Genomic DNA, 12328 nt, shown 5'->3' on the forward strand with positions numbered 1-12328 from the left:
TGCACCAGTTCTCTATGTGTGATTCAATTGATTGAACTGGCACCTCATTAGAACTGTGCCAGTGGTATATGTCGACACTTGGGACCACCTGTGAGACATTTTCAGCTGCAACGGTTTAATGGTCTTCTGCACTTAAAGGAATGAACCATCAGGAATATCCCTCTTTATGCTTTACTATCACTGATTCCACTAACCCTTCCAGTAAGGTCTTCCTTCTCCCTGGGAATGATAAGTTTGTAATATGCTTCATCTTTCTTCTCCCTTCGAAACAGTAAGGCTCTCATAGGTTTTAGTGGAGAACGTTTGCTCTCTGTATTATGATGTTTATGACACTACCACAGATTTATTTCCCCATTCACAAAGTTACTGTGTTTACTCCTATGTGCTAATGACTGTGCACGTCTGTGTAGCATGGGTATGTCAATTTATCTATCTGTTTCTACTTGCTTCAGTTTATTTTCCTTAGGTAACCTGTCAGGTTTTGCATACTGTTTGAACTGGAGGGTGGGCAGTCTTGCTATCAACATGTAAAGAGGTTATCAAAAGAAGAATCCAAAGCATCACCCTTTGCTCTTCCATCTTTTGCAAAGCAGCATCAGCTCGTGGGAGCATATTCAGTTGTAAGAGACTGGTCCGGGCAGCTATTTAGAACTGTAGGTTATATATGACCTGAAGCTTTCTGATCTAGCGTTTGTGAACCTCTTTGACGCTTAGTTGCCTCTGCATCTTTGCCAGTCTAGAGACTTTTCTGATGGAGGGGTACCACATAAAATTCTAATGGAGGAGTACACAGTGAATAGACCTCGTTAACCAGATAATGTTATAAGAAAATAAATGAATCTGATGCAGCTGGTAGGGGGGAATGGAAGGCATAAAAAAATTTGGCGTCTTCACTGGAAGTTCAGGGTTTTATGTGTTTTTATGGTAAACAAGAAAAACTGCTTTGGTCTAAGAATCTATCCATTGTCAATAAAACTGAAGTTCCTTAGTCTCTTATCCTTTTTCCCATAAGTGTACACTAGTACACGATTTGTTCCTTTTCCAATCATCCTTTGTAAATTGGTCGTTGGAGGCATATATAAAGTAAAGTACAAATCCAATTGGAACCGATCGTGAATAGCACATCCCATTTGTATGAGCTACTTATCTCATGAATGGAGGTTCTTCGTCCAAGCGCCATGGCATCAATTCTTTTCTCAGTGTCCTTGGCATCTGTGTTCAACCTCAAGTTGCACGCACAATTCGGTGAGCTATGCTTTTCATATGCATTTTCTTTCTCATTAATGCTCCTAGATGCATGGTTTTATTTCTTTTTGTTGATGCTCCTTGCCCACATCCCAATCTCAATATTCCCCGCACAGCACCCCAGCTTTCTGTGGTTTTCACAGAATATATGCTGCCTGAGCCTGCAAATAAACTATCACGGCGGCGACTATCTTACACTTATTGACAGTTACTGTTGAGCGATGCTCGCTGAACAACTAGTCTGGTCTAGTGGTTATGATGCTCTTGCAGTTCACGGGCACCGTGGAAGCACCTGAAAGGGTTCGTTCCTGATATGGTATCTAATGCCAAATTTGCACTTGAGATTTTTTACCTCGCTTATATCTGTGTATATGTGTGCTCTTATGACACGTGGTTAGATTTGTTTCAAAGAAATCTGTGATTTAAATTAGATTATGTTGAGGTGGTCGAGAGGGACATCTTCCGTATTCTTTGTTGGGAGTATCTTTGGAGCATATGGCATTTCAATTCCTGGTCAGTGCTTTTGATTTTGCTCTCTTTTTCATATTCCAGTGATCAGATTAACATTAGTCACTTTCGTGCGCAGTATTCCCCTTTAGTTGTATGCAGTGGTGCCACATTTCGCCTCCTGGTTAATTGCAGATGTATTATCACTTTCTCGGTGTTAGGTGCATCAGGATTTGTCTCCCTGGTAGAGATGGTACTGATCAACAGTATCGCACCAAACTTGCCTATGTATTTTTTCCGGAAAAGTTGATGATGCTCTCTTTCTTGGACAACATACACCAAAACTTGCACCAACTTATGCTGGATATTGTCATTCTTCCTCATTTGTTTGAGTCTGACTTCTATTCATCACATAGGTGCTGTATGAGTAATTCTTGTTTAACCTTTCTTCATCAGTGGGTGCTCTCGAGTCTTGACTCTAGTTCCACTAGATCTGAAAAAAATGGATCCTGGGGTTCCGTACACCGGATACATGCTAGATGAGCTAGGACTGGCACTAGACTGTCTGCTACGAGCTCCACCTGAAAGCCAAGATTTTACCATGATTTGGCACAACAAAGAACTGGAAAATTCTTGTAAAATATTATGTGGTACACCAATTGTTCCCTTATCTAAGCAATTTGACCTCGTGAAATTCTTGCTTAACAGGTTTGACATCGACGCGGTCATAAATCTTTTTCCACCTGATACCTGACAGGGGAGAAAACAAGAAGGATGGTGATATGCAAGCTGCTCCACAGGTCGTGTCTAAAGCTGGCTACCGAAAGTTGGGGGTGCAACGGCATCGCAACCCAACTCCGCACTCTGGAGATGAGGAATTTGGGATAGCGATAAGTGGATGCGGATGGAGGCGTTAACATCTCCCCGCACGATCACCATTCTAGTTACATACATGCACTTGACCGGCAGTAAAGAAGCTGTTCTTTGTTCGCCGGAGCAAATGCTCTGCTTTTTAGCAGAGAAATTGTGCCATTTTCTGCTGTGATATTCTTGTGTGCGCACAGTCATGCGATATTCGCAAGGGGTGATGGAAGTAGAAAATATTTTTACGAGAGTTTTTGTAGGAAATAAAGTTGGCAATGGGAAAAGGACAGGGTTTTGGTCTTTGTGTCGGTTTAATAGACTATAATTTAACTGTCAATATGAATATCACAGTTGGCGTTGTGTTTGCTGAAGGTTGGGGGTGGTTCAAAAGGTTGGAGGCGCGGACTGCTGTTTATTATGGCAATGGTTAAAGCAGATGTGTGACGGTGTGATCCTGTCTGATAGTAGAAGTTGTACTACCTCTGTACGAAAATATAAGACTTTTTGCAGTTGAATTTGAACTGCAAAAACATCTTATATTTTTGTACGAATGGAGTAAATTGGTACGTAGCAAGTTTGGTGCTTCTTCAGTGTAATCCCTAGCCAAGCTAAATGGCCAAGCAGGAAGATGTGGCTAGTTAGAGCTCCTCTCAGAGTAATAGTACTCCCTCCCTTCACACAAGTATACAAGATGATTAGGATATTTCAATAGGGACTACATATGGACTGAAATGAGCGAACAAACACACTAAAGCATGTTGATATATATTCGATTCAGAAAAAAAAAGACTTAGAACATCTCTTATAGAGTACATGTAAATGGAGGGAGTAGTATTTGACTAAGGATGTTCTGATCAGGAGGGGGTGAAAAGGGAATAACAGTGAGTGTAGATCTTGTGATAGGGAAGAAAGTATTGGTCATTTGTTTCTGGAATGTGCTCTAGCTAGATATATTTGGGGTGTTGCTCAATGCGCAGCCGGTTTGTGCGGGTTCATGTGAATGAAAACGGGAGCCGTAATCCCCTTGATCCTAAGGAAGAAAAAACAAATGTTGAACATCAACCATTTTGTTGAACAAAGAGAATATGATCAGCAGTAACACAATCAATTATTAACGAACATTCACTAGTGGAGTAATTTGGCTGATTTCTGTAAACCTGGCAGCAGGTTTTTGGCACCTGGCAGTCTGGCACTCAAGAATCGAATGCCACCGGACAACCATTGATTAGTATCACAACAAGGAATTCATATCAAAGCTTATGCTTGTAAGCACCTCTTAAAATTTCAGGAATAATAATCGGATGCATAATGCAAAGGCAAGTATAGCATAGCATAAATCCCACGGCCACTAAGCTTGCCATTAATTTTCTCCGATGCCGCCACGGTCCCGAGGAACCGAGCATTTGCTGCTTGACAAAAGATGAACAGACTGGTTTAGATTTAGATGCGATTATCTTAGATATCGCATCATTTCAATCCCATGGCATCCGCTAAACAAATGGGCAATAATGTCGGCTTAAGACAAGGGGCAGCGATCAACTTGGAGCAAACAACTGTCACAGGTAAGCAGAGGAATAGGACATTTCTTTAAACCAAAAACAAATGAAACCTGAATCATTCAAAGGTTTAATCAAATTAACACCACAAGGTTGATAGGACCATTTAGTTAAACTGAAAACAAATGAAACGTGAACTGTTCAAAGGATTATACAGAAGGGGATGGCATATCCATAGCAAAACATTTTGGTAATAGCAGGAGGGGGGAATTTAGGCATGATAGGAAGTAGCTAAGGAATTCCATCAAAGCGACGACACTGTTAAAAGTTTTTTTTTTTTTCCAACCAGATGTATAATTTTGGGCAACAATACCTAACTTTATGCACAGCATTAGCTTGAGTTATCTTCAAACAGATGTATACTTTTGGGCAACAATACCTCCACCAACTTTATGCACAAGCATTAGCTTGACTTCCCTACAGACTATACTCATAATCTTTTTGACCATCCTTCGGCCGTTCACCTACAGGCGGCTTGGCAGGCAAGCTACCGGAAGCAAAGCTTTGTAGAAGCTTCTAGAGGCATGATAGGTAAGAAAACCACTACATAAAGCGTAAGGGGACATTTTAACAAGGTTGCTTTCTGGTCGATGTTTACAAGTGAAACAAGACTAGTAGTAGCTCAATATATCAAAGGATTATGAATGCATCATTCGCAGCGCCAAAGAGGAAAGAAAGAAATTAGTGTAGTAAGACATGGGGTTGACTTAGCCATAACACTGAAGCAAAGTGAAATGAGCGCAAATCATATGTCAAAGTAGCCACAAACTTTGTACCCTGTTGTTCATCCAGATAGATGATCGATAAGATGGAAAGAAGAGTTCTACTGACAAAGTTGCATCACTATCCTTAGATGTATGATCATTATTCACAACAGTGGATAAGATCAACTATGCCCTGCATTTGGGTTGGTTCCAGAAGCAGGAGGCAGCTGCTGATCAGTCAAAGTAGCTCTGACAGTTTGCGGCTCAGGTGTCGAGAATAGGCCATTAAACCAAGGAACAAGGGCCCAAGGTCTGTTACTGTCCTCCCTGTCGTTTGTGTTACTGTCCTCACCATTGTTTCCAGGACCATCAGCTCTTGCATCCTCATGGCTGCTCTCTATCCGATCAACGTTGCTAGGCTCGCTCAAGTCTTTTGTCTCATCAGATGGCAGCTCGAACCGGCAAACTGGGCAGGAACTATGGAGTTCAAGCCATGGCAGGATACATGGTGAGTGGAACTTATGTTCACAAGGCAGCTGCTTAGCCTGGGACCCTATATCAAGATCATCAAGACAGACTGAACAGCTGACGACCTCTTCGATTTTGACCGTGGGCAGGGCTTCGACTGCTTCTTTCTTCGTTGGAGGAGTACCATACCGGCTTGGGTCATTCTCAGCCAAATGTTGAAGAAGCAGACTAAGCCCTGCCCCGAGGACATACTCGTCTAGCAAACCATCATCATTATTTGCGTTACCATGGTCACCTCGGTCCTCGTCAGGGTCAAGCGCTGCACCTTGTAGAGCGAGGGCCTGGTTGAAAGCACTGATCAGAACGGAGTTGTCCCTTTCCCTGTCATCTCTAAGGTCATCATGGATGCTATCAAGCACACGGCGCAGTGCCGATGCCCGTCGATGCCTTCTGATGAAACCCTCAAACTCACGGCCTATATCACTATTCTCTTCATCATCGCTGTCCCCCGGCGATCCTGCCTGCTCAAAAGGGTTGTCCAGAGGGTCCCACTGAGTTGCCCCTTGCTCTGTCAATGCCTCAACCTGCTCAACGGTCATCTCTTCGACGAACCCACCATCACACAATGGACACTTGAGCTCCTCCACCATGGCCTCCTCGACAGCCTGCTGACATTCATGGCACCAGTAGCGCGTGATGTCAGCTTCTGCCATAACGCCAATCCTTCGGTCGATCAAGCGTAGCACATGAGCAGAAGACAAATCTGTGAACCGTGCACAATGAGTCAGTTGAAGGGTAATAATCTGCATAAATCCCCAAGAAAACAACCACACATGAGATAATTTATCATCCATGAGAATAAGTGCAGCATATCAGGAACAATTTTATCAAGAACAAGTGGAACAACATGAGAAGCATGGTGTCCATGTGTGACTAAATTCCACACTGCAATGGCAATCAGGCATATCTCACAGGAGATCAGCATGGCGGACAAGAACAAGGAGAAGAACAAAGCTAGGTCTTGCATCTAACACAAAGTTAGCTCTAATATTTCTGATTCTTTAGGAACAGGAGTGGCAGACAGCCCTAATAATTCCTAAAGAGAATACCCAACTGAAGCCGCGGCGACACCGAGATCTCCGAGAAGGGGAGGCGGAGATCAAGAGCCTGGATTCCCAGCCCAAGAATGAGGTGCCGATTCTATTCTACGGGGAACAGGGTACTATTCCCACCTAAAAGAAGAGCGAAAACAAGGGACCAATTCGGACACTTCTCAAGATTCACACAACATCGGGCTGCCCCGGAAACAAAATTAGCGGCGAGACCCGTCGTCGATCCCAACCTAAACAAATCCTCGCATAAATCCCCGAACGAACAGGCACCCTAATCGATCCTTCGCAACAGAACGATATTATATTATTCGATTCGACGGGAGGGGGGATGGAACAGGCTCCACCGTGTTCTTGATTTGGAGCACACCGGGGCGAATTAGCAACCCCCAAAAAAACCATCTTTTGCTCGAAACTAAGCATCGAGAGAAGAAAGAAGTCGCTGACCTTTGGCTTTTCTCCCGTGGATCGGATTGGATCGGATTGGATGGAGTGGAGGCGGCCCCCCTGCTCCTGCTCCTGCTCCTAGTCCTCCCTCGCTGGAGGTAGGCCAAAGACGAACAGGAAGGGAGTTGCAGGGCAGGTTAGCTTGACTGGTGGATACTTTACTCCCCGGCCCCTAGAGGTTATCGTCCCTCTCCTTTTCCTTCATCGTCAAGAAAAATACCAGGGAGGATTTTTTTATATCTTCCAGGGCGCAAATCTCCAAGAGGAAATAATTTAGTTTCGGATCCCACCACACCAGCAAAGCGAAGTTTGTTATGGGTTGGAAGCACACAAAGCTTCTGATCTTTTTGGGGGATCTTTTTTATTTAGGTGATGGGGATTGAGGGTTTGGCCGATGGATAGGGCGTCCTTCTCATCATCCGGAGAAGAGCGGGCCACCTGTAAACTAGGCGCCTGATGGGTTATCTGCCCTGTTTTGTCGGTGTGCTAGCTAACTTCTGATGGCTTTGCTCTGGACTGATTATGCAGGATTCGTGCAAGTTTTGTTTTTGCTTTTGATATTTTGTCGGAGATTTTCCAATGATGGTTGGTGCTGCTTGATGGGCCAAACCAAAGAAGCATGAAGCATTGAAGCGTGAGGTTGCCGTGGCGTGTACAGTGACACAGAGTAGTCACGTGGTCAGTGGTCCTTGTTTGTCAAACCTTGCGTCTCCAGAGTTAATGGCAGCACGTAGCTCGGGATATGTTGGGCTGATCTCTCCACGTCGGGGTGAGATGGCAGCTTAACCCGGGCCACAGGTGCAGTACTTGTGGACTGTTGATCTCAGTTCAATCAATGGGCGAGATGGCTCATTGTGAGAGAAGTTCTGTCTAGATTAGTGGTTGATCGTTGATTTTCACCAAACTTGTTCATTGGCGGCTCCAACTTGGTTGGATTGACTCCAAACTTGGTGGATTCGTTCCACACTTGAAGCGCTTCGATTTGGTTGGTTTGGTCAATTAGAGCATCTCCAGCCGCGTCCCAACAGGCCCTTTCCAGGCGTTTTTGCCGCGCCGGCGCCAAAAAAACGGCCCAGTCGCCCCCCTCCAGAAGCCCGTTTTTCGCCGGCTCGGGCCGAAACTGATGCCAGCGGACCCAGGCAGAACCCGGCGCCCTGGGGGCGCCTGGGGCGCCGGCACAAGCGAAAAGGGCGCGTGGGTCCGCATTGTCGGCGAGTCGAGCGCCTCTTCCCGCCGTTTCTTCCCACTTTTTCCCACTTCCCTCCCATTTCCTCCTTTCCGCCAATCTACCTCCCGCTCGCCTCCCAGCCGGCCGCCATGGCACCGAAGAAGTACGCCGTTCCCCGCGCCGCGGCAACCGCGACCGCCTCCGTCGCCCAGACGAAACAGAGGAAGCCGAGGGCGCCGCCGTCCAAGCCACCGGGCATGACAAACACCGATTGGAGGGTAGAAGTGCAGCGACGGGAGGCCGTCACCGCCGACCGGCGGAACAGGGCCCTCGCCAAGAAGGCCCGCGACAACGCGGCACGCGCGGCTCCCGCTGCCGCTTCGGCGGACCAGGCCGAGGCCGAGGGGACTCGCGCGGGGATGATGAATCCCCCCGGCAACCACGCGCAGTATGCGCCCTGGGGCCAGCAAGGCGTCGGGTCTCCGTCGCCGCAGCCATGGGGATCGCCGGGCTACACCGACGGGGACGCGCACGGTGGGTTCAACCCAAACGTCACTTTCCCCCATGGACACCCGGCCCAGCGCACGCCCTCGCCCGCCTTCACCGGAGTGCAGTACCCTCCATACAACTACTCGCCGCCTGCGTGCGCGTCCTCCCCGACACCCCCTTTCCGCCGCTGCGCACTGCCCTTCTCGCACCTTGGCGACGCCGACGAGACCGAGGCCACATGGACGACATCATCGCGAAAGGTTCGGTCGCGGCCGCCGCGTCTCCCGGCTTCACCGCGGACGAGACGGTGGATCTCAACGGCGGCATGGACGGCGAGCTCGGCTACATCTACGCCAATGAGGAACAGGAGGAGCAGGAGGAGGAGGACAAGGAGGAGGAGGAGGAGGAGGAGGAGGAGGAGGAGGAGGAGGAGCCGGCGAGGAGGCGCAAGAAGAAGAAGCGGACGGCCAGGTCAGGCGAGCCGCGCATCAAGTGGGCGTCCAAGGAGGAGGAATGCCTCACCGAAGCATGGAAAGTCGTCTGCCTCGACCCGACCACCGACGCGAACCAGAGCATCGAGACGTACTGGGCGCGCATCAAGGCCGAGTTCGACGAGTGCAAGCTCGTCGACCCCTACTTCAAAGGCGTCTACATGCAGCGCAGGTCGAAGGCGATGGCGAACCATTGTTGGCGTATCCAGGGGGCGTGCAACAAATGGCATGGGGTCGTCGAGGAGGTCGCCGCGCGCCTGGAGAACGGCGCCAGCATTGAGGATCAGGTATGCCACGCCGGTCTCCCACCTCTCTTCGCCGTGTGCACCCGCCAACTGTTTGTTTGTCCCCGCGCAGTTGCTGCGCATGTTTGGCCTGTACTGGCAGAGCAACAGCGACGCTGAGTTCAAGTACCTCCACGTTTACAAGTGCATTGACAAGTGCGACAAGTGGGCGGAAGTCCGGCGAACCCTCGAGAAGGCCAAGGAGACCTACAAGCCGGACGCGCCGACTCCGGGCGCGTCAGATGGGAGGCCGGACGACAACAAAGGTGCCAAGAAGGGGAAACACACCGACGCGGCCACCGCGCGCGTGCATGAGTCCATCCAGCACTGCCTCGCCGACGCACAGGTCCGGGCCACCCTTCGTGAAGAGAAGACCGAGGCGCGGTGGTCGGCGTTGATGACGACCAACGCTGTCAAGCTCGACCTACTCCGGACCAGCGTCGCCGCGAAGAAGAGGAACACCGACTTGGCGTTCCTGCTGGGCGGGGCGGACATGCTCCAGAGTACCGACGAGGCGGTCAAGGCGTGGTACAGGGCGCATGTTGGCTCATCCTGGACCAGCTTCCCTCGACGACGCCGCCCACGCCCACGCCGACGCAGCCCACGCACACGCCGACGCCGCCGGCAAGCCCGACCGATGATGCTGCCGGCAACACAGAAGCCACGCCGCCAAGCACAAAGACCCCGTCAAGCCCGCACACGCCGACTCCGCCGACGCCGGAGGCCGACCTCGCCGCCTGGTGCTTTGCCATCTGTCCTTTCTGCTTTTTGTACGCCGAACTTTTCATCCGATCGCCGATCTACTGGCCGCTTGATCGCCGGATTGTGGCGTTTATTTTGGGCGCGGGAATGAACTACGTTTGAATTTGCCGTGGCTGGGGGCGGCGCCTGGGGGCGTGGCTAGGAGCTAGGCCGCCCCCAGGGGCCAAACTAGCGCCGGCTCGCCCCCAGCCCACAGTTTTTCGGCGCCCTGGGGGGCCGAACGGCTGGAGATGCTCTTAGATGGGGCACTCGTTAGAGCATCTACAGCGGGACACCTCTCAAACGCCCGGGCAGCTCGCCCTGTCACTAACTGGTCATGATTTTTTGATCCAGACAGACGCCTCAAACGGGTTTCAAACGCTCGAGTTGATTGGCACCCCTCATATCGAGCCCAAATATAAGGCGGATATGGGGTGGCCCAGGCACGTCCACCTCACAAGCCCGGCCCACCACCGACCCCACAGTTGTCCCACAAAAAACCCATCCGGCTCATCGCTCCAAAACCCTAGCTCACTTACTCTCCTCTCTCGCTCTGTCCTCTCCTCTCCCTGCACCATTTTTGATCGAATCTGGCATAATGTCGAGCTTCGACAGCCGATCCGACTCCGACCTGAATCCGGACTATGAGCTTGGCCTCCGCATCGCTTTGGAGCGGTCCAAGGTGGAGACCGGGGGCAGCTCCGGATCTGCAGCCTCACTGCAGACGCAGCTTTCCCGCCGGCGCTGGTCCCTCCCAGCCCGTGCCCAGCCCTGACAAGTGGCCAGCGTAATCTGCTCCTCCCCTACGATGTCCCCTGCCCCCGCCGGCTATTGCTCCCCACGCGGACACCTGGGGGTGCTTGTGCCCGCCCCGCCGGCCTGGACGCGCACGCCGAAAACAAAGGCGCGTGCTGCCCGCCACGAGCGGCAGCGACAAAGGGAGAGGAGGAAGGCGGACCAGTCCATGCGTCGCCGCCGCGGGATGGAGGCGGAGCCAGACGAGGATGCGCGACTCCTCGAACGGGTCTACCGTCGGTCGCTTACGACAGCGGAGACGGACGCGCGGCGGCTCCGGCAGAAGAACGCCAAGGCGCTTGGGATTACCATTGAGTAGTCCGAGCGTGAGGCGGAGGTAGCGGCGGAGGCGCCTCGGCTCGCGAAGCTCAAGCGGCAGCAGGACAGGGAAGTCCAGCGGCTAAAAGGGCTCGTCGTCCTCTCCGACACCTCCGATGACCATGGCTCCTCGTCGGACGACTCGAACGATCCGCCACCAGCCGCCGACGCCTACAGCTAGGCGGTGGTCGGAAGGGCAAAGGGCCGCGCGATGAAATGGTGAATCTCTGTCGTCTGCGTCTTCAGTTTCAACTTTTTAGTAATCTAATTTAAATTTGTACATCGTTTATGCGAATTATGTGAACTATGGCGATCTTTTGGACATCCGTCGGTTATCTTTTGGTCATCGAAATGTGCATTCCTTTGTCCAATTCTATGTGTTATGTGATGATATATGTTCTTTTTTACCTCCGTTGCATACTAGTATGGTGAGATATACGGATGTGGACGACATGATTTGAGGAGTGCCCGGTCTGTGCCCGCGGATGTTTGAGGACCCGCATTTGCATGTCGCGGCTATATATGCTCTTATATTTGTTTCCAGCAAGAAAATAGGTGTGCAATCTTGGGTTATTGTTGACTAGAGGGGTAAAATGTTGGTGGATTCATCTCGGATCTTTGATAGTAACATGGTGAGGGCTCACCTTACTACATGCCACCAAGTTTCAAGTAATTTGGTTCAACCGTTTAAAAACAAAGCAAAAGGGCCGTGCGTTGTAACGGGAACAAAAAAAAATCATAATCTCCAATGGCAATGACCATATTTTGTTCACATGTCATCGCATGATTTTAAAATTTCGTTCAGAAATGCAGAAAATGTTTTTTTAATTTATTCACAAATTGAAGCAATGTTCACATTTTCGAAAAAATATTGTGGTTGTCAAAAAACATGGTCATTCAAAGAATTATTTTGAATTTCAAGAAACGTTTCTATAATATTCCGATCCACCCCGGCTGTTAATTCTTCAAAATTCACGTGGGTATATAGTCACAAAGACTCAGAAGCATTACTGTTTAATACATACCTTCGATCATTCATGAACATTTTTACAAATTTTGATACATTGTTTACTATTTACAAACTTTTTTAAAAATTGTGAACATATTTTATATTACAAATGATTTTTAAGCATTTCCTTTTGTATCGACTAACAATTCTAGAATAGACGAACATCTGTTTTCGAAATTGGTGGATTTTTTTT

General features: G+C 49.3%; 1 protein-coding gene across 2 annotated transcripts; it reads right to left on the reverse strand.

Annotated features, from left to right (window-relative positions):
- Nucleotides 1-4832: 4832 nt before the first annotated feature.
- Nucleotides 4833-7261, reverse strand: LOC123137404 (E3 ubiquitin-protein ligase SIRP1). 2 transcript variants are annotated; one of them, XM_044557157.1, is made up of 2 exons: nucleotides 6841-7261; nucleotides 4833-6047 (listed from the first exon to the last, which is right to left on the reverse strand). In XM_044557157.1, the coding sequence occupies exon 2, from the start codon at nucleotides 5995-5997 to the stop codon at nucleotides 4999-5001; it is 999 nt and encodes a 332-aa protein (XP_044413092.1). In that variant the 5' UTR covers nucleotides 5998-6047; nucleotides 6841-7261; the 3' UTR covers nucleotides 4833-4998. The 2 variants fall into 2 exon arrangements, with proteins under 2 accessions (XP_044413092.1, XP_044413099.1); XM_044557164.1 differs by having other exon boundaries at nucleotides 4894-6087; nucleotides 6841-7170.
- Between the last annotated feature and the right edge of the window lie 5067 nt (nucleotides 7262-12328).

The sequence above is a fragment of the Triticum aestivum genome, chromosome 1B, assembly GCF_018294505.1.
Source record: "Triticum aestivum cultivar Chinese Spring chromosome 1B, IWGSC CS RefSeq v2.1, whole genome shotgun sequence".
Lineage (NCBI taxonomy): Eukaryota > Viridiplantae > Streptophyta > Magnoliopsida > Poales > Poaceae > Triticum > Triticum aestivum.

Coding starts and splice junctions, on each gene's coding strand:
- LOC123137404 (XM_044557157.1), bottom strand. CDS start 5,997: ATGGCAGAAGCTGACATCACGCGCTACTGGTGCCATGAATGTCAGCAG.